The sequence below is a fragment of the Mastigoproctus giganteus genome, chromosome 2, assembly GCF_048544385.1.
Source record: "Mastigoproctus giganteus isolate SK-2022 chromosome 2, ASM4854438v1, whole genome shotgun sequence".
Taxonomy (NCBI): Eukaryota; Metazoa; Arthropoda; class Arachnida; order Uropygi; family Thelyphonidae; genus Mastigoproctus; species Mastigoproctus giganteus.
The window spans coordinates 37,559,950-37,580,799 of record NC_143576.1 but is presented as its reverse complement, the minus strand read 5'-3'; the positions used below and the strand labels follow the sequence as shown (position 1 = coordinate 37,580,799).

The window sequence follows — 20,850 nt, the reverse complement described above, 5'->3', positions numbered from 1 at the left end:
TCAGTTCAGCCCTGGAAAGATTGTGCAAGGCTCAAGGGGTAGAATTTTTTTTTCAGCCTGGTCTGTACTTGTTAACAGGAGAGACTGCTTCTACAGGCATGGGATACACTTAAATGGAAAGGGGGTATATCGAGGCAGTGTTAGGTGGGTTGGAAAACTGCTAGCTTGGGGTGATACAAGGACTAATAGATTAACAGTAGCCACTGGCAGAGGTGAAAGTGATTCTTGCACTGCTTCTATTGGAATGAGCAGAAGCCTGGAAAACAAGATACAGGATATTTCAGAGACTGCTGGGAGTCATTGCAGTACAAGTAAACACATGCATTGTGTTAGGGTAGCTAAGAATAGGAACAGGTGCATTTATACTTGGGTGTACACCAATGCTAGGAGTTTGGTAAATAAGTTTGATCAATTTGAGGTATTGCTCAAAGTATCAAAGGCGAATATTCTTGGGATATCAGAGACGTGGTGTCACACAGATATAAGGAAGGCAGAACTGGAATTTGGGGAGTACAATGTCTATAGAAAGGATAGACAGGATAGGAAGGGAGGAGGGGCTATGCTATTAGTTAAGAAACACATAAAATCCAAGGAAGTGAAGCCAGTTAACATCGCTGGACAGTGCAGTGTCGAGTCATGTTTGGTATACCTAAGTATTGTGAGATCAAAATTGAGAGTAGGAGTGTGCTATAGGCCTAATGACTCTGATGAGTATAATAAGAAACTGTACAGGGAAATAGAATGGGCCAGTAAATCAGAGAGTCTTATAATGGGGGATTTTAATTTCACAGATATTGACTGGAATTTGTGGGTTGGTCACTCACACACTAGCAAGGCTTTTGTGGATTTATTGGATGATTGTTTTCTACATCAGCATGTTCAGGAGGCAACTAGAGGGAGTAATACTCTTGATTTGATTATCAGTAGTGATTCTTCATGCATTAAGAATTTTCAGATAAAGGAACCACTAGGTGTCAATGATCACAGTGCGTTGAAGTGGGATTTACTCATAGAGGCAACTACCATCAGGGGCAAAGGGAAGGGTTATTCCTTTCGTAAAGGCAACCACGATGGCCTGAGACAGTATTTAAATTCTATACATTTGATAAAACTGATGATGTTAATAAACAGCAAATTCAAAATGGGAAGCATTCAAAAAACTTATCTTGGAAGGTACTAGACTTTACATACCAACTAAGAAATATTGTTCAAGGTTTAGGCCTAAATGGATGTCAGATGAACTAATGAGACACATGGCAGAGAAGAAAAATGCATGGGATACATATAAATTAACACGTGACCCAGAAGCCTATGAGAGATATAAGCTGGTCTGTAACCAAGTCATAAAGGAGGTTAGGCAGGCAAAGGCAGATTATGAGAAATCTTTGGCAAAGGATGCAAAGAAAAACAGCGAAGAGTTCTTTACTTATGTAAACTCTAGAATGGAGAGGATGAATCAGATTGGTCGATTTGATATCGATGGTTCAATTGTTGATGATCCTGCGTAGGTAGCTAACAAACTAAATGAATATTTTGCGTCGACATTCACACATGAGGAGTTATTCAGTGAGGGGAATGCGAGAGGTGTATTCAACTCTGACAGTAAGCTAGATAATCTTGAAATAACTGAGAGTAAAGTGGAGGAGATATTGTTGAAGATAAACACAAGAAAGGCACCTGTGATGGATGGGATCTATCCAGTTATATTAAAGGAGGCAGCAAAGGAAGTAAGCAAACCCTTAGCCATAATTATGAGAGCTTCCTTGGACTCAGGGGAAGTACCCATAGACTGGAGATGTGCAAATTTGACCCGAATTCACAAAGGAGGTTCAAAGGCTGACACAAGTAATTATAGCCTGTGAGTTTAACTTCTGTTCCAGGAAAATTAATGGAGGCACTGGTTAAAGAAGCACTGCAGGATCATCTAGACAAGACTTCAGTTAATGCTTGGACACAGCATGGTTTTTTTAAGGGAAAGTCTTGCCTGTCCAATTTGATTGAATACTATGATGCGTTATTTGGATCTTAGAAAGGCTTTTGATACTGTTGCACATGGAAGACTGCTGCACAATTTCGAGCAGTGTGGCATTGGAGGCAAATTGCTGCTATGGATAAAGGGGTGGTTGAGGGGGGAGAAGACAGAGAGTTGTAATATATGGACACTGCTCATCGTGGACTAATGTTATTAGTGGAGTCCCTCAGGGTTCAGTGTTGGTTCCATTGTTGTCTTCTGTATTTATAAATGATATTGATAATGGTATATCATGCTTAATGTCCAAGTGTGCAAACGATACAAAGGTTGGCAGGGTTGTTAAGGACACTAATGACGATATGCTGCTGCAACAGGATCTGGAAAGGTTGAGCAGGTGGACTGAGTGGTGACAAATGTAAAGTATATGGGAAACAGCAACCCCAGAGCAACGTATCAAATCTGTTGTACTAAACTGACAGTGGTAGAGAATGAAAACGACCTGGGGGTAATTGTGCAGGCAGATATGAAGTTCTCTGAGCAGTGCAGATGGGCTGCAAGAGTAGCACATGGTGTCTTGTCAATGATATACAGGAATTTTTCTAGCAGAGATAAGGAGGTGATTATTCCCTTGTATAAGGCAATGGTCAGGCCACACCTTGAGTCTGGAGACTAGGCACCATCGAGGTGGTCTGATAGAGGTGTATAAAGCCTTGAATGGTTTGAGCATGCTCAATGCTGATGGTATTTTTCCTCTTGCTGAGAATAATCACCTGAGAGGGCATGAATTCAAATTGAGGAAAGACAGATGTAGGATAGATGTGCGGAAATTTGCCTTTAGCCAGTGGGTAGTTGGTTGGTGAAACAGACTTCTATCCCTTGTTGTGGAAGTTGATAGCCTAAATAAATTTAAGGCTCTGCTGGACAGGTATTTCAAACGAACAGAGGGGTGAAGTGGAAGTTTTTTTTTTTCTTTGTTGATGCTGCATAAGCTTGCTTTCTTGCATCATATGCCTCTACTAATGCTAATTCTATTGCGAAATTATGGGATTGATGTCGAAAAATATTTAATTAATGATACTGAAATTTCATATGATTATTTAATGAAAAAGCTTTTGAGCCTACAGGTGAGTAAGGCTCCTAGGGTTGATGGCATATACCCTATAATTTAAGATGAGATGGCAAGTGAGTTCATTGAACGATTGAGTCTAATTATGAGAGTATCACTGGACTCAGGAGAGATTCATTGGTTTGAAAAGTGCCATTATATCTCCAATACATAAGGGAGGTTCTTAGGGTGTAGTGGGAAATTACCAACTGGGCAGTGTAACTTCAGTAGTAGGGAAAATCATGGAGGCAATGATCAAGGGTGGAATTCGGGTTCATTTAGAAAGAAATGGAATTCTGAAGAATACAAACCATTGTTTTGTAAAGGGAAAATCATGTCTAACAAATCTGATTAGCTATTATGACTGGGTAACCTATTATTAGCTGGATTTAGGAAATAATTTTGACATTGTGTATTTAGATGTCAACAAAGCATTTGACTTATTCCCACCTGCACAGTTACTTATATAAGCTGGAACAGGTTGGAATTACAGGGAAAATCCTTAGATATATAGCAGGTTGGCTTCAGGGCAGGAGGCAAAGTGCATCAATGTCATTTTCTTAAATGAGATTGATGAAGGGATAGAGGGTATGATTATTAAATCTGCAGATGTTTTAAAGATTGGTAGGGTTATTAACGATTACCACCAAGCAGAGTTTCTTCAGAGTGACTTAGATAGACTTCAGTGTTGGTCAGAAAATAGGCAGCTTTGCTTTAATCTAGCAAATCGCAAGGTCTTACTCCTGGGGAACAGTAACCCCCAAAAAAATCTCAGAAGCTGCAGAACAGCTGCTAGCCAAACAGATGTCTCAGTTTCTCCAAATGTTTATACATATGAGCCAGGTCAATACTCTCTTCCACCATGCTAACTGTTTCCGCAAACACTGTTCTTGAGAAAGCAAATATGCTGATAACTATAACAAATGAAAAGAGCCAATATTACAGGAATCAACTAAAACAAAGCACAGTGTCACTAAAGGCACAAAACACTCACATTTCACCAATCTGGAAATAGATAATCAAACAAATCAATATGATACAATACTGATGTTCCACACAGGAGATGACATAGATGTGGCCACGTTGTCTTCCTAAAAAAAGGTTCAAAGGCAGGACCAATAGATAGTAACTTCTAAAAAAACAGTCAGCTCAAACAACAAAACCAGACAAACCTAATTAATGTAGATCTTTTATACAATGGAATTGCCCAGGATTGCACACCAATAGAGGTGAACTGGAAGAACATTTTGACCCTGTAGGTGTATGTATGTATGTCTTCAACAAAATAACCTGAACCCCCAATTTTTGGAATTACATTATTTATAGATGCAACAGAAGTCCAGAGTTATTATGTCACAGAGGAGTTGCTATTTTGATTATATGTAATATTCTTCCTAGACCTACCTTTTCGAACCACCATAGATGTAGCAGCAGTATGCATTTTCATTGGGATCAATTTAACACTGGCTACTATATACATTCCACCAAATTTTTAATGTCTCTATACTGATATTATCTCTATACTGATACATTATAACTGTATCTTTAGGGAAAATAGTACTTTTCGGGTTCATTAACAGGGCTCATTTTCCTCTCTGCACATTCAGGACAAAAGTGTACCTCAAGTTTCTATTTTCAGTGAGCCATTATTTGCTCTCAGAATACATACAAGACATCAAGAAAGAATAGTATTATTCCAGTTTAAAATACTAACGATTTTTTTTTGGATTAATTATGGACAATAAACTTTATTTTCAGACATATGTAACAAGGTTTTGCACTAATTGCTTGCAAAAACTACACATCCTTCAGTCAGTATCAGCTTCATCTTGCAGTGCGGACAGAGAATCTCTATTAAATTTATATAGAGCAGTGGTATCCAACCTGTGGTATCCATATATGGCCCGTAAATAATTTTTATGTGACTGGCGCAGAAAGTGAACTAAAATAGGATTTTAGAGAGTCGCGACACTCTGTGTCAGGCATCCAAGCATCGAGCTCAACAGTATCAAACATGTACCTGTAGTCCGGTGCACTCATACGTATGCTAAATACAGTTATGTACATATCAATCTTTTCATATTGTGAAATTTTACTATTTTGATATTACTTGTTCATTGCATTGAATTGTTATTAATTTGTATTGAAATAAAAATTCATTCTTAAAATGTTCCGAAGGAGAAAAGTCGATTTGGAGTGTCGTGTTTTTAATCAAAGGTGGACTGAAGACAATTTGTTCATTGAGTATGACGAAAAAGCAGTGTTTTGTGTCAGTTTTTAAAGAATGTAATTTAAAACAACACTAATGATTCCAAGCATAAATCTTATGATCAGAAAAGAGGTGTGATTTTTGTTTGTTTGTTTGTTATTTGGTTTTTAAGAGCATTAGCAACTAAGGCCATATTGCTCCGGGATATGCCTTTCTGCATGACCTTTCTGCATCCTCTGTATTTGGTGGTGGACGGGGTCGAACTCTGGTCTAATCAAGAAGCATGTGCTACGCACTGCTGCTCCTTCCCACCTGGCTACGGAGGCGGCATTTTGTTCAATTTACAAAACGAATTAAGTAAACAACTAAACACACTGAAAATGTCTCACTCAAGAAGAAATTTATCTGCTGTAAATGTCAGTTATCAAGTTGCACATTTGATCACTTTTGAAAGTAAACCATCGAGTGATTGTGAATTTGTTAAACCTTGTATGTTAAAAGTTGTGAAAGAAATTTGTCCAGAGAAATGAAAAATGATACAAAACATTAGTTTGTCTCGACAAACAATTACAAGAAGAGTAGAAGATTTTGGAAAGAATTTGTTCGAAGAACTTTTAGAAAACATAAAGCAGATGAAATATTTTAGTATGGCACTGGATCACAATATTGATGTAAATGACACAGCCCAACTCCTTATCATCATAAGTGGAATTAATGACAATTTTGTCCCAGTTGAAGATATAACTGAAAATTTTTTTGAAAATGTTTGCCTCTCTATTAAAAAGTTTGGATTAAATATTAAAAACCTGGCACGAGTCAACTGATAGTGCAAAAAATATGATTGGTATAAATATTGGACTTATGGGTTAATATGGGAGAATAGTCAAGAAAATGATAGATATCGGAGCTGAACTTAAGATTGGAACTCATTGCATTGTGCATCAAGAAACTCTCTGTGGGTAGTATTGTATCTACAACATGTTATGAATGTGGTTATTTCAACTGTAAATTTTATATCACATGGCCTTAATCACTGTATATTACAACAGTTTCTTTTAGAAATTGAAGCTGAGTATGAAGATTGAATTTTATATAGTGTAGTAAAAAACTTTTCCATTGAATTTGTCTATAAATGGGTAATGTAAGCCAGATTATCACCAGTGGATCGACACAGATGGAATCCATACTGGCAATCTTTGATCAGATGGAAGGTAGTTTAAGAGTTGTGATTTCTCCATTATTTAGAAAGAGTAGAAGTAATTGCAGTGGGAGGGATTTGTCACCCTTTTTAGCAACTGGCTGGATATGAGTAAATTTCCAAGCAGAAGGAAAAACATCTTTGGAATAAGAAAGCGAAAAAAGGCGGCAAAGAACAGGAGTAAGTTCAGGAGCACAGGTTTTGAGAACAAGTGGAGGAATACTATCAGGGTCTGGAGCTTTCTTAGCATCAAGATTCATCAAAATACTTCTGACCTCCTTTTGACGGAAGACCACAGCAGGCATTGAATGGAGCATGTTGGGAATGGTGGGAGGTGTTTTACCAAGATCATTAATACATGAGTTGGAAGAAAAATGGAATGCTAGCAGGACAGCTTTATCCTTGGCTGAAGTGGCAACAAAATCATCTGATTTTTACAGAGGTGGGAGCAGAGATGGGCAAAAGTTGTGGCCAATAGCTTTGGCAAGAGACCAGAATGCTCGGCTACCGTTAGGGCATGAAGCAAGTTTTCTACTCTTAGCCTGTTCAAAATCTAGTTTAGACAGATTAATAGCTGCTTACAATTGTTGCGATCTTTGGTGTACGCAGAAAATGAAACTGAAGAATTAGAAACAAGCTAATTACGATATGCAACATTTTTCTCTTGAACAGCCTTAACACATTTATTGGAAAACCAAGGTTTAGATAGAGGACGAGATTTTAAAGTGGAGTGTGGAATAAAGGATTCCATTCCTACAAGAATAATTTCACTGATACGATCTGAGCAAACTTTGACATCAGAAGTTTTGAAACAGTAATTCGACCAAGGAAAAGAAGAAAATAAATCTTGCAGGTCATCCCATGTTGCATTCTTGTAATGGCAAACAACACAAGGTTGGGAATAGCCATGAGATAAAGGCTCCATTGAAAAAGGGAGAATTACTAAGTAGTGATCTGAGGTGCCTAAAGGACCACTCATTTCGACCGTTTACTTAGAAGGGTTCTTTGTGAGAAAAAGATCAAGCATGTTGGCTGTATGGTTAGGATTGTCCGGTATTCTTGTAGTTAAATGAACAATCTTTGCAAGGTCATTAGTAATTGCAAAAGCCTCAGCATCTCGACCAGCTGTGTTGGTGTGACTAGAAAATGGAAGCCAGCTGGAGTTGTGAACTTTAAAATCACCAAGGAAAATTACCGCACTGTTAGGACAGTTGGACTGGAGAAAGTCAAGTTGCAATGAAAGGAAGTCAAAGAGCTTCAAGTGATTAGTGGACTTGGGAGAATGGTAGAGACAACTGATGATTTTGACAGAATGAGGTAGAGAGATTTTAAGCCAGAGAAGATCAAAAAGAGGAGATTCCAAATTACAATCTGACAGGGAATACCGGAACGGACATTTGTAGAAGTACCACGTTTGGGGTGAAAGGAATCATACAGAGAATAATAACTGAGATGAGCAGTAGTTGAATCAACCAATAACTGAGATTCTGTCAGAAAAAGTACATGGAGTTTGGCAGACTGGAAGTGGAAATGGACATTATTGAGATTAGAATTGAGACCACATATATTTGTGAAATGAATTAGGAAGTGTTTAATAGGTTTAGATCTTTTCGTAGATCAATAGTAATTTTTGTATTCAATAGTAAGAAAAAGTGCGTGGTGAAGTAATGAAATTTTTGGATATGGTGTACACATGGTAAGAATATATCCGATATTTGACGTATCGTGGCCTTGACAATGACCCCCCCCCCCCCATACACACTACTCAGACTCTCTCCAGTCACTATTTGGCAGAGTAGAGGTAGCAAGATTATACACTAGCTGATCCGAAAGCCACCTAGAGAGTTACCAATAGGTTTGGTCTGGTGTACTAACTAGCGGCTGGCCGGTAAACACCGTTTTAGAGCTTTACCCTCAAAATGTAAGGAAGATTGGATCTTGCCATGATGTCCATCATAACCTCAGTCATCAATCATACTGTATGATGGAAGAGATGGGGAAGGGTTGACCGGAACTTTGCTCTGGAGACTTAAACATGGGTTCTACCACTTCAAGCCTCCAATAAGCAAAGTGGTTGTATTGCACTGGTTGATGAGAGTCATCTACCACTTAGTATTGCCTGGTAACACAGAGGGACGTCATTCCTCCATGTGATGTGATCGCCACACCTCGACCCCTGCTTACGTTGGTTCACACCTGGGTGGTCATCCACAGTGTGTTTGTTCATGGCGGTTATACCCTGGATAACTAACAGTCCCACCATTGTGCAAGCAGAGGATTTGGCTGTCACAGACCATCCAGACTTCGCCAAAATTGGGTCCACTTGACTTGAGTTTCACCCGAATATCAGTTCCATCAGCGTTTTAGACTCCCAGTTAGCAAGTACACCTTGTCTGGCATAGCTGAATGTCTATGACAACCTCAAGGACCAATACGTGCTGGAGAAGGCTGAAGTCTGATGTCTCAGTCCCTGCTAACATCTCAATAGTGGACTGGGCATGTTGAGTACTAACTCAATACAAAAAACTTTTTGTAATCTGATCTCATGTCTGCTTGAACTGACCCCTGCATCACAAGCACTCACAAGCTTGAAGACTTAGAAACAAAAACCCAGAAAAAATATCTTCCTGATGATATGGACATAGATGTAAAAGAAAATGAGGATGAAATTCTGGAAATATATGCAGAGGACAATATGGATATTCACCTTATTTTACCTAAAATAGAGATTGGGAAAAAACTGTAATCAGTAAGCAGCCTCTCAGAAACATCACATTCTAAACCTAATTGATGCATAAGTATCACATAGTGATACTGTAGATTGGTCCATTGTACTGAACAATGGTCCATTGGTCAAGTCTATTGTACTAGTGCATACACTAATACAATGGACTTGAAGAGGGTTTTTTCATCAACATTGATGACATTCATGATTTGATTAATAAGCAGAGTCCTGCAGCCATTTGTTTCCAAGAAACAAACTTAACCCCATAAGGAAATATGGCAATAGAATGCTGTCATGTACATACAAAACCAGTCTCCCTTCACTGATGCTCACAGTTCCTGCAAATCACCACCTCATGTGAAAACTTTAAAAAAAATTGATGATTCAGCTACCTCCTTTGTCTTTCATGGCAATGTAAATGGGCATCATGTCTTGTGGGGGGGGGGATGTCTCCTCTGATAAATGAGACTGATCGGTTGAAAAATTATCAGACAAACAAAACATTTGGCTTCTGAATTCTCTACTGAACACTCTACTTTCATTCATTTACCCTCAAGGACAGCTTTGTCTGTTGATATCTCTGTCTGCTCATGAATTCTGTATCTACTTATTCAATGGACAATCAGAAATGAACTTCTTGACAGCTGCCACTTCCCTGTGTCAGAAAAACACTGACAAATGATATTTTTCACCTTATCAAAATAAGATGGAAATTCCATAAAGCTGATTGGATGAAATATATGGTCCCTCCCACAATAAATGAATAGATCATCCCTTCTCAGCCAATAGACATAGAAGCACATTACAAATATTGCTTCCTCTGCATCTAAAAATCTTGGTTTTCTTTTTCGCTCTCGTCATTACTTTTCTTCCAAACAGCTGCTTACTCTGTATAAATCGCAAATCCGCCCTGCCATGGAATATTGTTCCCACATCTTGGGTGGTGCCCCCAAAACCTCTTTCAGGCTTCTTGATTCCATTCAGAAGAGGGCAGTTAGGTTAATTAATGATTCATCTTTAACAAAGTCTCTCACTCGCTGTCTCATAGACATACTGTTTCTGCTGCATGCCTCTTCTACAGATACTTCCATGGGCACTGTTCTTCTGAATTGGCTTCTATAATTCCCGCTCTCTCTCTTTCAAAACAGTCCGAACACGTGCTGCCACCAGCCAACACCCATTTACTGTCCAACTTCAAACTCACAGAACCAACTTTTCATCTTCCTCGTTTATTTATTCATTCAACTGCCGTTTTCTGGAACAACCTTCCCTCAAACGTATTTCCTGAAAATTACAGTCTGCAGAAGTTCAAGTCCAACGTCAACAAATATCTTCTTTCGTCTTCTGAACCTCCAACCCAAGCACGTTACTAAGTACTATAGGTTCTAATACCTCTCATGTTTGGGGTTTACGTAAAAAAAAAAAAAAAAAAAAAGACATTTTGGTAGTGCACATCTCTGAAACATAATGTTAATGGAACCAGTGCTTATGTACCTCAGATATCTGGTTGGTTCCAAAGGCATGCCAGAATCTGGTGGAACAATGAATATTACATTGTCAAAAAAGAAAATAATAAAGCCTGGAATCTTTTGCAAACATATCCCATTATTAACAATCTCGTAAATTATTTAAAAAAAAAACAAAAAAAAACAAGATCTAAAGATAGATACATTCACTGCAAAAGTAAAAGAGAATTTTGGATCTGATTTACCTCCACAATTAATAGAAATACTGATACTTGAATAATATAGAATAAAATCAGATAACTCTGTGGCAAATTTCTTCCATTAACAACTCCAGTAATTAGATGAAAGAAGGACATAACTGAATGTGATGAATTTTCAGATTTTTAGACGAATTTTTTCGGCAAGGAAGAATATCAACAACATCAGCATATGTGTAGTACCAGCTTTTTTGTTGGTACAACAAAGAAAACATAATGCCATGGCTTGAAAATAGGCTGAATTCCAGTTCCGGGATTTCCTCAAGAGCTATTATACAATTAGCCTCTTAAGGAGCTAAAAGAAGCACTGGATAAATCAAAAAAAGGGTGTTATAGGTCCCAATGGAGTCTGCTCCAAGTGATTAAGAAACTTTGTGAAAAATCATAATTTATTACTAATTTACTGCATAATTTACTATACTTACATAATAGAATTTGTATGGAAAATTTTTGGCAACAATTCATAGTAATTGCCTTCCCCTAACTAGAAAGAAGATACAAATCTAGCAAATTTCACAGAATCTGTTGTGAAATACCTTCTCAGATCTGGGCAGATCATAATTATAGTTTGTTCCGGTGAAAAGCATTTCAGATATTTGCATCTTCTTGTACTGTGAAGTTTAGCAAAGGCTTATTTGTATGCAAGCAAAATTAAAATTTTTTTCCAGGTTTTTTGTAATTTTAATTCGAATTTTCTCAGTTGTTGAGCTTTCCGGTTGAGATATCAATATGCCTTATCAAAATATTTGTTCAAGATGTTCCTCAATTCTTAATTCAACTTCAAGGTAAAGAAAGAGACTGCAGTTATTAAAAAGTAAAGGCATCGGGTTTCTCAACAAAGAAGGGTTTCTCAACAACAAGAGTTTAAGATGCTGCATGAACACTTTCATCTGGGCCTATAAAATTGGAGGGTTAATATATTAGAATTGTGAACTAATCATGAATGCATTATTATCATTAAGAAAATCTGTCACAAGAAAGCTTTAAGTGAAAAAATGAGGCTGGCAGAGATTGAGTATGAGAAATAAGTGTGCATTTGCGTGTGCGCATGTGTGTGTGTGTGTGTGTGTGTGTGTGTGTGTGTGTGTGTGTGTGTGTGTGTGAGTGTGCGTGTGTGTGTGTGTGTGTGTGTGAGAGAGAGAGAGAGAGAGAGAGAGCAAAGCATGAGGACAAGGAGTTTTTTGTGTTATGGGTTCTTTACATAAAGGTTTCTAAAGTATCCTTCATTTTGAGGAGAGGCTGTGCAAGTTGGCTGAACAGTATAAAATTACAAATGATTGTTTATTAGTAAAACTTTCAATCTTAAAGACTCTTGGTCTTTAGGCTTGAAAGTAAGATTCCTAGAGTTGGTGGAATAACCTACTTGTAGGAGGCATATAACCATAATTAGCATTAGTAGATGCATATGAAGCAAGAAAGCAAGCTTATACAGCAACAGCCAAAAAAAAAAAAAAAAACCCTTCCCATTTCACCCATCCATTCGGTCCAAATGTTTGTCTAGTTCTGCCTTGAATTTATTTAAGCTATCAACTTCTACAATGATAGATGGAAGTTTGTTCCAGCAATCAACCACCCACTGGCTAAAGGCAAATTTCTGCACATCACTTCTACAATTGTCTTTCCTAAATTTGAATTTATGTACTCTCAGATGATTAATCTGGACAAAAGGAAAAACCCATCAGCATTGAATTTTCTCAAACCATTCAAGGCCTTATACACCTCAATCAGATCACCTCACAGGTGTCTAGTCTTCAGACAGTGTAATTTGCAAAATTTAAGCCTTTCTTTTTAGAGCAGCCCTTTGTTCCATTCACTAATCTCATTGCTCTTCTCTGTACTCATTCCAGAAGATCTACATCCTTCCTAAAATGAGGCCTCCAGACCTGTATACAGTACTCAAGGTGTGGCCTGACCATTGCCTTATCCCTGCTAGAAAAGTCCTGCATATCATTGGCAAAACTCCATGACCTGCTCTAGCAGACCATCTGCACTGCTAAGAAGAAAACTTCATATCTGACTGCACAACTACCCCTAGGTCTTTTTCATTCTCTACCACCCTGACTGTAGTGCCAAACAGTTTATACATTACTCTGGGGTTACTGCTACCCATATGCAGTAATTTACATTTGTAAAGGTTAAATTTCATTTGCTATCTCTCAGACCATCTACACAACTTTTCTAGAACCTGTTGCAGTAGCATACCGTCGTTAGTGTCATTAACAACCCTCCCAACCTTTATATTTCATTTTCAAACTTAGACATTATGCCTGAAAGACGTACCTTTATTTATTAATGATATTGATCATTAATAAATACAGAAAACAACAATGGACGCAACACTGAACCCTGGGGGACTCCACTAATAACATTAGTCCATGAAGAGCAGTGTCCATTGATTACCACTCTGTCTTTTCCCACCCAACCATCCGTTTATCCATAGCAGCAACTTTCTCTTAATGCCACACTGCTCCAATTTGTACAGCAGTCTTCCATGTGCAACAGTATCAGAAGCCTTCCTAAGATCCAAGTATATATGATAGAAAAATTATTCTTTACATCCCATTCCCTTGTGACCACATCATAGTATCCAATCATATTAGTCAGACAAGACTTCCCCTTAACAGACCCATGCTGTGTCCGAATGTAAAGTCTTGTCTAGATGATCCTGCAGTGCTTCTTTAACCAGTGTCTCCATTAATTTACTTTCTCCATTAATACCATTAATTTAATGTCTCCATTAATTTACAGAACAGAAGTTAAACTTGCAGATCTGTAATTACTTGTGTCACTCTTTGATCCTCCTTTGTGAATTGGGGTCATATTTGTACATCTCCAGTCCATGGATACCTCCCCTGACTCGAAGGATGCTCTCATAATTATGGCTCAGGGTTTGCTGACTTCCTCTGCTGCCTCGTTTAATATAACTGGACAGATCCCATCCACCCCATATACCTTTCTTATGTTTATTTTCAACAATTTCTGCTCCACTTTGTTCCCAGTTATTATAAAATTTTTGCTCACTGTCAGAGTTTAATTGACCTATGGCATTCCACTCCCTGAATATCTTCTCATGTGTAAATGTTGATGTAAAATACTCATTTAGTTTGTTAGCTACCTGAGCAGGATCATCAGCAGTTGAACCATCGATGTTAAGTGGACCAATCTGATTCATTCCCTTTTTTCTAGAATTTACATAAGTAAAGAACTCTTTGCTGTTTTTCTTTTCATCCTTTGTCAAAGATATATCGTAATCTGCCTTTGCCTGCTTAACCTCCTTTGTGACTTGATTACAGGCCAGCTCTATAATCTTAGTTTGTTTGTTTGTTATTTGGTTTTTAGGAGCATTAGCAACTAAGGCCATATTGCTCCGGGAATATGCGGTGGTCATTCCCTTGACCTTTCCGCATCCTCCGTATTTGGTGGTGACGGGCTCAAACCCCGGTCTAATCAAGAAGCGTGTACTACGCACTGCTGCTCCTTCCCACATGGCTACGGAGGCGCCCTCTGTATTCTTCACAATTCCATTTCTATCTAAATATTCTATATTGCACTCTTTATTATTTCCAAAATGACTTTTCCCATCAGTGAAGTCAGACTGAATAATGGTTGACTGTGAGTGGATTATTAGACTTGGGAAAAAATACTCTATATTGGAGAAGTTGCAGTGTATTGCCAATACATGAAGGTTGTTTTGAGAGAGAGAGAGAGAGAGAGAGAGAGAGAGAGAGAGAGAAAGAGAGAGAGACAGAGCGAGAGAACATTGACAGAATGTTCAGTTTGACATTATCTGATCAGTCTGACTTCACTGATGCGAAAGGTAATAATAAAGAGTGCAATATAGAATATTTATATAGAAATGGAATTTTGTAAGGTAACAGAACTCGATTTTATTAAGGTAAAAAGTCATGTTTAACTAATCTGATTAGCTATTTTAATACAGTTATCTATGAGCTGGATGTAGGAGTAAATGTCATTTTGTCAATAATAAAGAGTGCAGTATGGAATTGTGAAGGCTACAGAACTTGATTGTGTTAATGAAAAATCATGCTTAACTGACCTTGTTAGCTATATTAATACAGTTATCCGTGAGTTGGATGTAGGAGTAATTTCAACATTGTATATTTGGAGTTTAGCAGAGCATTCGACTCAATCCTGAGAACTTACTATGTAAGACGGAATATGTTGGAATCATAAGAAGGTTCTTTAGATGGATTGTGTAGGATAGTTGTAGGGTATGAGACAGAGGGTTGTAATTAATGGTTACTCTTCAGATTGGATTAATGTAAAAGTGAGATTTCTGTAAGATCACTACTGGGACCATTGTGTTTGATTTTCTTAAATGACATTGATGAAGGGATATAGGAAGCATGTTAAAATTTGATTTGAAGATCAGTTGAACGGTGATCGGCACTATGCTGGGCAGGGGCGATGTTATTTCTCAAGCTTGTGCAGTTTTCAGTTTCCCCAACCACGGACCACTGTACAGCAATTTTTTCTTCTTTCACATTACCTGGAAATGTGCTGGAATAGGTATTCTGTATTTTGGAGACAGCATTAAATTATAATAACTAGGGGGCTTTGCCCACTGCTAACTGTCCTCACTTCTTTTGATAAAATAAAATAAAATTCTTACAGACACTTTCGACATTGTGTGCGTCTCTTCCTTGGCTATGAATACATAAATACATATATTATTGTTTCACCATTGTTCAGTATTATAACAATTCACTACATGTGGTGTTATAACAATTTTTTCTCTTTGATTAACAAAATAAAATTGATGATCCGTTTTTCATAGGTTGTTAGTAAAATACAATAAATTTTCTTTTTCATACTGACCAGACTGAAAATATAAAGGAAAAATAGTAAAATAAAGTACAGTTTTGCCCCCATATCCGCTGATTCAGTTACCCACAGTTAACCAAGGGAAAAAAAACGAACACACTTAACACGTACTATTCGCATGTCCAATACAGTGCTTCCCTTTAGTTTTTGTGATGTCGATTTTAAATCAAATAGCTTCCCTTTATTTTTTACAAGGTCGCATATGGTTCGGTCGCCAACATTATAATGGTTCTTTAAAGATTTAACAGATGCACCGTTTTCAAAATTTTGAATAATTTAAAGTTTTTGTTTAATTTGAAAGCACAACTCTTGCATTTGCCCATCATTTTTATGATTTCTAAACAAAAAAAAAAAAAAAACCATTCCAACATCCCTGACATAAATAATGAAACAAAATTTTAACTTTTGCGGTGCAACGAAACAACAATTGACGTGACACCTTAAATCAAACTAAACATTTGGTCTCTCTCTCTCTCTCTCTCTTTTTTTTTTTTTTTTCTCGTTTGTTTGTTTGTTTTAAGCGGTAGGTGTGAAGACAGCAGGGGGGGGGGGTTGCAAGATAATAGGTACCCTAATCTGCCAATGACAACTTATAACGGCTGTTCTTGTCGCTTATTTATGACTTGCAAAATATCTGTTTATACCTATTCTAGTTATTACATGAATTTTATGATTTCTAGTTGATTTTTTTTTTTTTTTTTTTTAATTTGGAGCCTTGAAGTGTCCCAGTTAGTTAGTTAGTTATTTTGATTTTTAGGAGCATTAGCAACTAAGGCCATATTGCTCCAGGAATATGCGGTGGTCATTCCCTGACCTTTTCCGCATCCTCCGTATTTGGTGGTGACGGGCTCGAACCCTGGTCTAATCAAGAAGCACGTGCTACGCACTGCTGCTCCTTCCCACCTGGCTACGGAGGCGCCTAAGTGTCCCAGTTATTATTAACTGGGATTATTATTATTATTAGCCATATGGTACAAGGAAGCCTGAGGCTTATAAAAAATAATTTCTGAAATACCCAGAGAGAGAGAGAGAGAGAGAGAGAGAGAGAGGGAGAGAGAAGGGAATCACCAAGAAAGAGAAGAATGATGATATCCAGCTCAGGACCCTGGGTGTGCCAAGCCCATACTTACCAACTGTGAGCCCCTGGGGTAATCCAATTCTGGTAAATTGGGTCTATCATCCCAGTTTTTTGTAACGACCGACTAACTGGTTAAAATAAATTTATTAAAATAAAAATGATATATACATAAGATAAAGAGAAATAAAATAAGATAAAATTTACCGTGTGTTTGATTTATCAATTAAACTTTATTATACATATATATGTACAAGAAAATCACGTTATATATGTGGTCAACAGGTGTTCGCTTATATCCGCGGTTTCAGTCATCCACAGTAGATCTTGGAACGTATCCCCCATGGATGCGGGGGTCTTACTGTATATCCATATATAGGAAAAGAAGAAAAATGCCATAAACCTGCAATGAAATGGTGTTTCTTTGCAGGTTTAGGTTTTTCAGAAATGAAAAACGAGTGCATAGAAGAAAATTTCCTTGCGGGGAAAAACTGTCAGAAACTAAAAATAAAATTTGGAGAGAGTAAATTTAAAAAATTAAAGGTTGCCAGATGAATTCTCTTTTTCTGTTTTTCTTTCTGAATGGTCAGACTTTAATATACTACTTCAAAATTTTTATTCCGCTACATTTTCTGCCTGGTGTGTGTGTGTGTGTGTGTGCGTGTGCGCAAGAATATTTATTAGTATAAACCAGAGCCGTGATGCTCAATACATTCTACGCTGATTACATTCTACGTATCATATTGAGGTAAACTTCTCTTATTCTTTTGGAATATTTAATGGAATATTCCAAAAGAATATTTATTGAACAAAGAGAGAGAGAGAGAGAGAAAAAAAAAAAAAAAAAAGTAATGGTTTTGACACATTAGACCATCTCTGGCCTGAACATTGTGCAGATCAGTTACACCAGCAACATTTCATGTTACCCCAAGGGATGTGTAATTTCAAGATGACAGTGCAGCCATCCACCATACCAAATGTGTAAAAAGAGGAAGACACAACGACTTGCCTGCTTAATACGTGAATTGGAATCCTACTGAGCATTTGTGAGATTAGCATTAGCATTAGTAGAGGCATATGATGCAAGAAAGCAAGCTTATATGGCATCAACCAAAAAAAAAAAAAAAACACCTCCCCTTTCACCCATCCATTCACTCCAAATGTTTGTCTAGTTCTGCCTTGAACTTATTTAAGTTGTTGACCTCCACTACAACAGATGGAAGTTTGTTCCAACTGGCTAAAGGTGAATTTCCACACATCTATTCTACAATTGAGGCATTGACAAGAGAAGGGTAGTAAGTGCCAAAAATGTGAAACTTTTCAGGGGGAAGCAAAAACGATTTGTGATCACTTTGTTACTGACTTTATTACAACAAATACTTGCAAATTGAAACCTGTTCTGTATTACTTATGGACTAACTACTTTCTCTGTGCTGCTGGCATTGGCCTTTTCCATGCAAAAAATGAAAAGTTGAATTTTTGGCAGTTACTACCTTTCCCTTGTCAACGCCTCAATTGTGTTTCCTCAATTTGAATTTATGTCCCCTCAGATGAATAATTTGAGCAGAGGAAGAATCCCATTAGCATTGAGCTTGCTCAAATCATTCAAGGCCTTATACACCTCAATTAGATCACCTCGCAGGTGCCTAGTCTCCAGAAGCAGCAATTTGCAGGTAACACCAACCCTTGGTAACACCAACCCTTTATTCCACTCACCAATCTCATTGCCTCTCGATGTACTCGTTCCAGCAGCTATACATCTTTCCTAAAATGAGGCCTCCAGACTTGTATACAGTACTCAAGGTGTGGCTTGACCATTGCCTTATGCAAGGGGACAATCACCCCCTTATCCCTGCTAGCAAAATTCCTATATATCATTGAAAAACACCATGACCTGCTCTGGCAGCCCGTCTGCACTACTCAGAAAACTTCATATCTGACTGCAAAATTCGCCCAGATCCTTTTCATTCTCCACTACCCAGCTGATGCATTATTCTCTTGCTACTGCTACCCACATGCATTACTTTACATTTGTCAATAAAAAAATAAACTTCAGTTGCCACCTCTCAGCCCATCTGCTGAACTTTTTAAGCTCCTGTTGCAATAGTGTACTATCATTACTGTCATTTACAACGCTGCCAACCTTTGTATCATCTGCAAACTTAGACATTAAGCCTGATTGACCTTCATCAGTATCATTAATAAATACAGAAAACAACAATGGACCCAACACCAAACCCTGTGGGACTCCACCACTAATAACATTAGACCACGAAGAGCGGTGTCCACTGATAGCCACTCTGGCTTCTCCCACTCAACCATCATTTTATCCATTGTAGCAACTTGCCATTAATGCCATACTGCTCCAATTTGTATGGTAGTTTTCCATGTGCCACGGTATCAAAAGCTTTCCTAAAACCCAATTATAATAAGATCTCAAAATCATTTCTTGCATCCAGTTCGTTTGTGACCACATCATAGTATCCAATCAAATTTGTCAGACAAAATTCCCTTTAACAAACCCATTCTGTGTCTGAATTATAACTGCAGTTCTTGTCCAGATGATCCTGCATTGCTTCCTTAACCTCCATTATTTTCCCTGGAACAGAAATTAGACTAACTGGTCTGTAATTACTCGTGTCACCCTTTCATTCCCCTTTGTGAATTGGGGACACATTTGCACATCTCCAGTCCATGGGGACCTTCCCTGATTCCAAGGAAGCTTTTATAATTATAACTAAGGGTTTGCTTACTTCCTTTGCTGCTTCCTTTAATATCTCTGGATAGATCCCATCCACCCCAGGTAAACATGACATGGAAATGTGTGTTTATCAGTACAGTTCTCTTATTCCTATACTTAATTAACTCATAAGCATATCTCCCCAAATGCAGTCACATCTACTGGTGATCATACTTTCAACAAAATGTTATCATACTTTCAACAAAAATCTTTTTCATTCTTATTCCTAAAAAAAAAGTTTTAAAATTTGTTGTTAGGACATACTTTGTATCAATCTCATTGCATTTTTCTTCTCTGCCATGAGTCTCATTAGGTCATCCGATATCCATTTAGCCTAAACCTTGATTCCCAGTTTTTGTGCATTTTTGCAACTTAACACTTTAATTATTGGAATACACCCTCTTTTATACTATTTCTTCTGTGGTGAGAATGCTCTCAATTTATTAACTTTTGCTTTACAAACTACTTTTCAGAGTCATTTGCCATTTGTAAATTTAGAGATTATTGTATAGTACTTACTGTTGGTGAATCCCAGGTGAATTAATTTTGTACCTCACCTGATAAAATTAATAAATATTTTTTCTGCTTCAGTCTATGTATCCCTACTGGCCTCTCTACTTCACAAATCGGTAGTCTGATTTGGAAATTTGTTATACGTCTCAGGTATGCTACTTTAGCAGTAACATTTTTTGTATATTGGATTTTATATGTATTTCAAAGAAAACATTTATTTTGAAGTGGTGTTTTTAACATTTTATAAGTTTGAAAAAAAAAAAGACAACAAAAGGAAAAGTTCATTAATTCTAAAACTTTCTGTGCTCTAGTTTTTTTGTTAGAAGAAAGCCAGAATGATACTGATTATTCCAAGCAATTAATCCTTTTATTAGAATCACGTATAATAAAAGAAAGATGGGATGAAAAACATGACTGGTAAGATTTTTTATATGCCCATTAACAGTAATTAATTTAAATGTTTTTTTTTAATATTGTTTTTTATTGTTATAAATAATAATATATAAATATGATTATTCATTATTGAGTTCAAACAGCCACATGGTGAAGCATGCATCTCATACCAAAATATATTAGAATGCTTAAAAGTAAGCTCATTTGCAACAATAGAGAATCCTTGCAAAGAATTCATTAGAATGGGCTGTTGGTGGAAATCACTTCTGAAGATACTGAGAAAAAAAGGATAATAAAAGGGTACACATTGTGGACTAACCATTCCTCTAAATGAACAAGAGTTAATAATTTT

General features: G+C 37.3%; 1 protein-coding gene across 1 annotated transcript in view; it reads left to right on the top strand.

Moving 5' to 3' along the window:
• The window catches only part of LOC150089271 (spatacsin-like), a 542,060-nt gene that overhangs the window by 406,389 nt on the left and 114,821 nt on the right, over positions 1–20,850 (top strand). Inside the window, exon 17 of the mRNA XM_090389930.1 lies at positions 20,417–20,522. Within this exon, the coding sequence (XP_090246056.1) occupies positions 20,417–20,522 (106 nt within the window). The remainder of the gene's footprint in view (positions 1–20,416; positions 20,523–20,850) is intronic.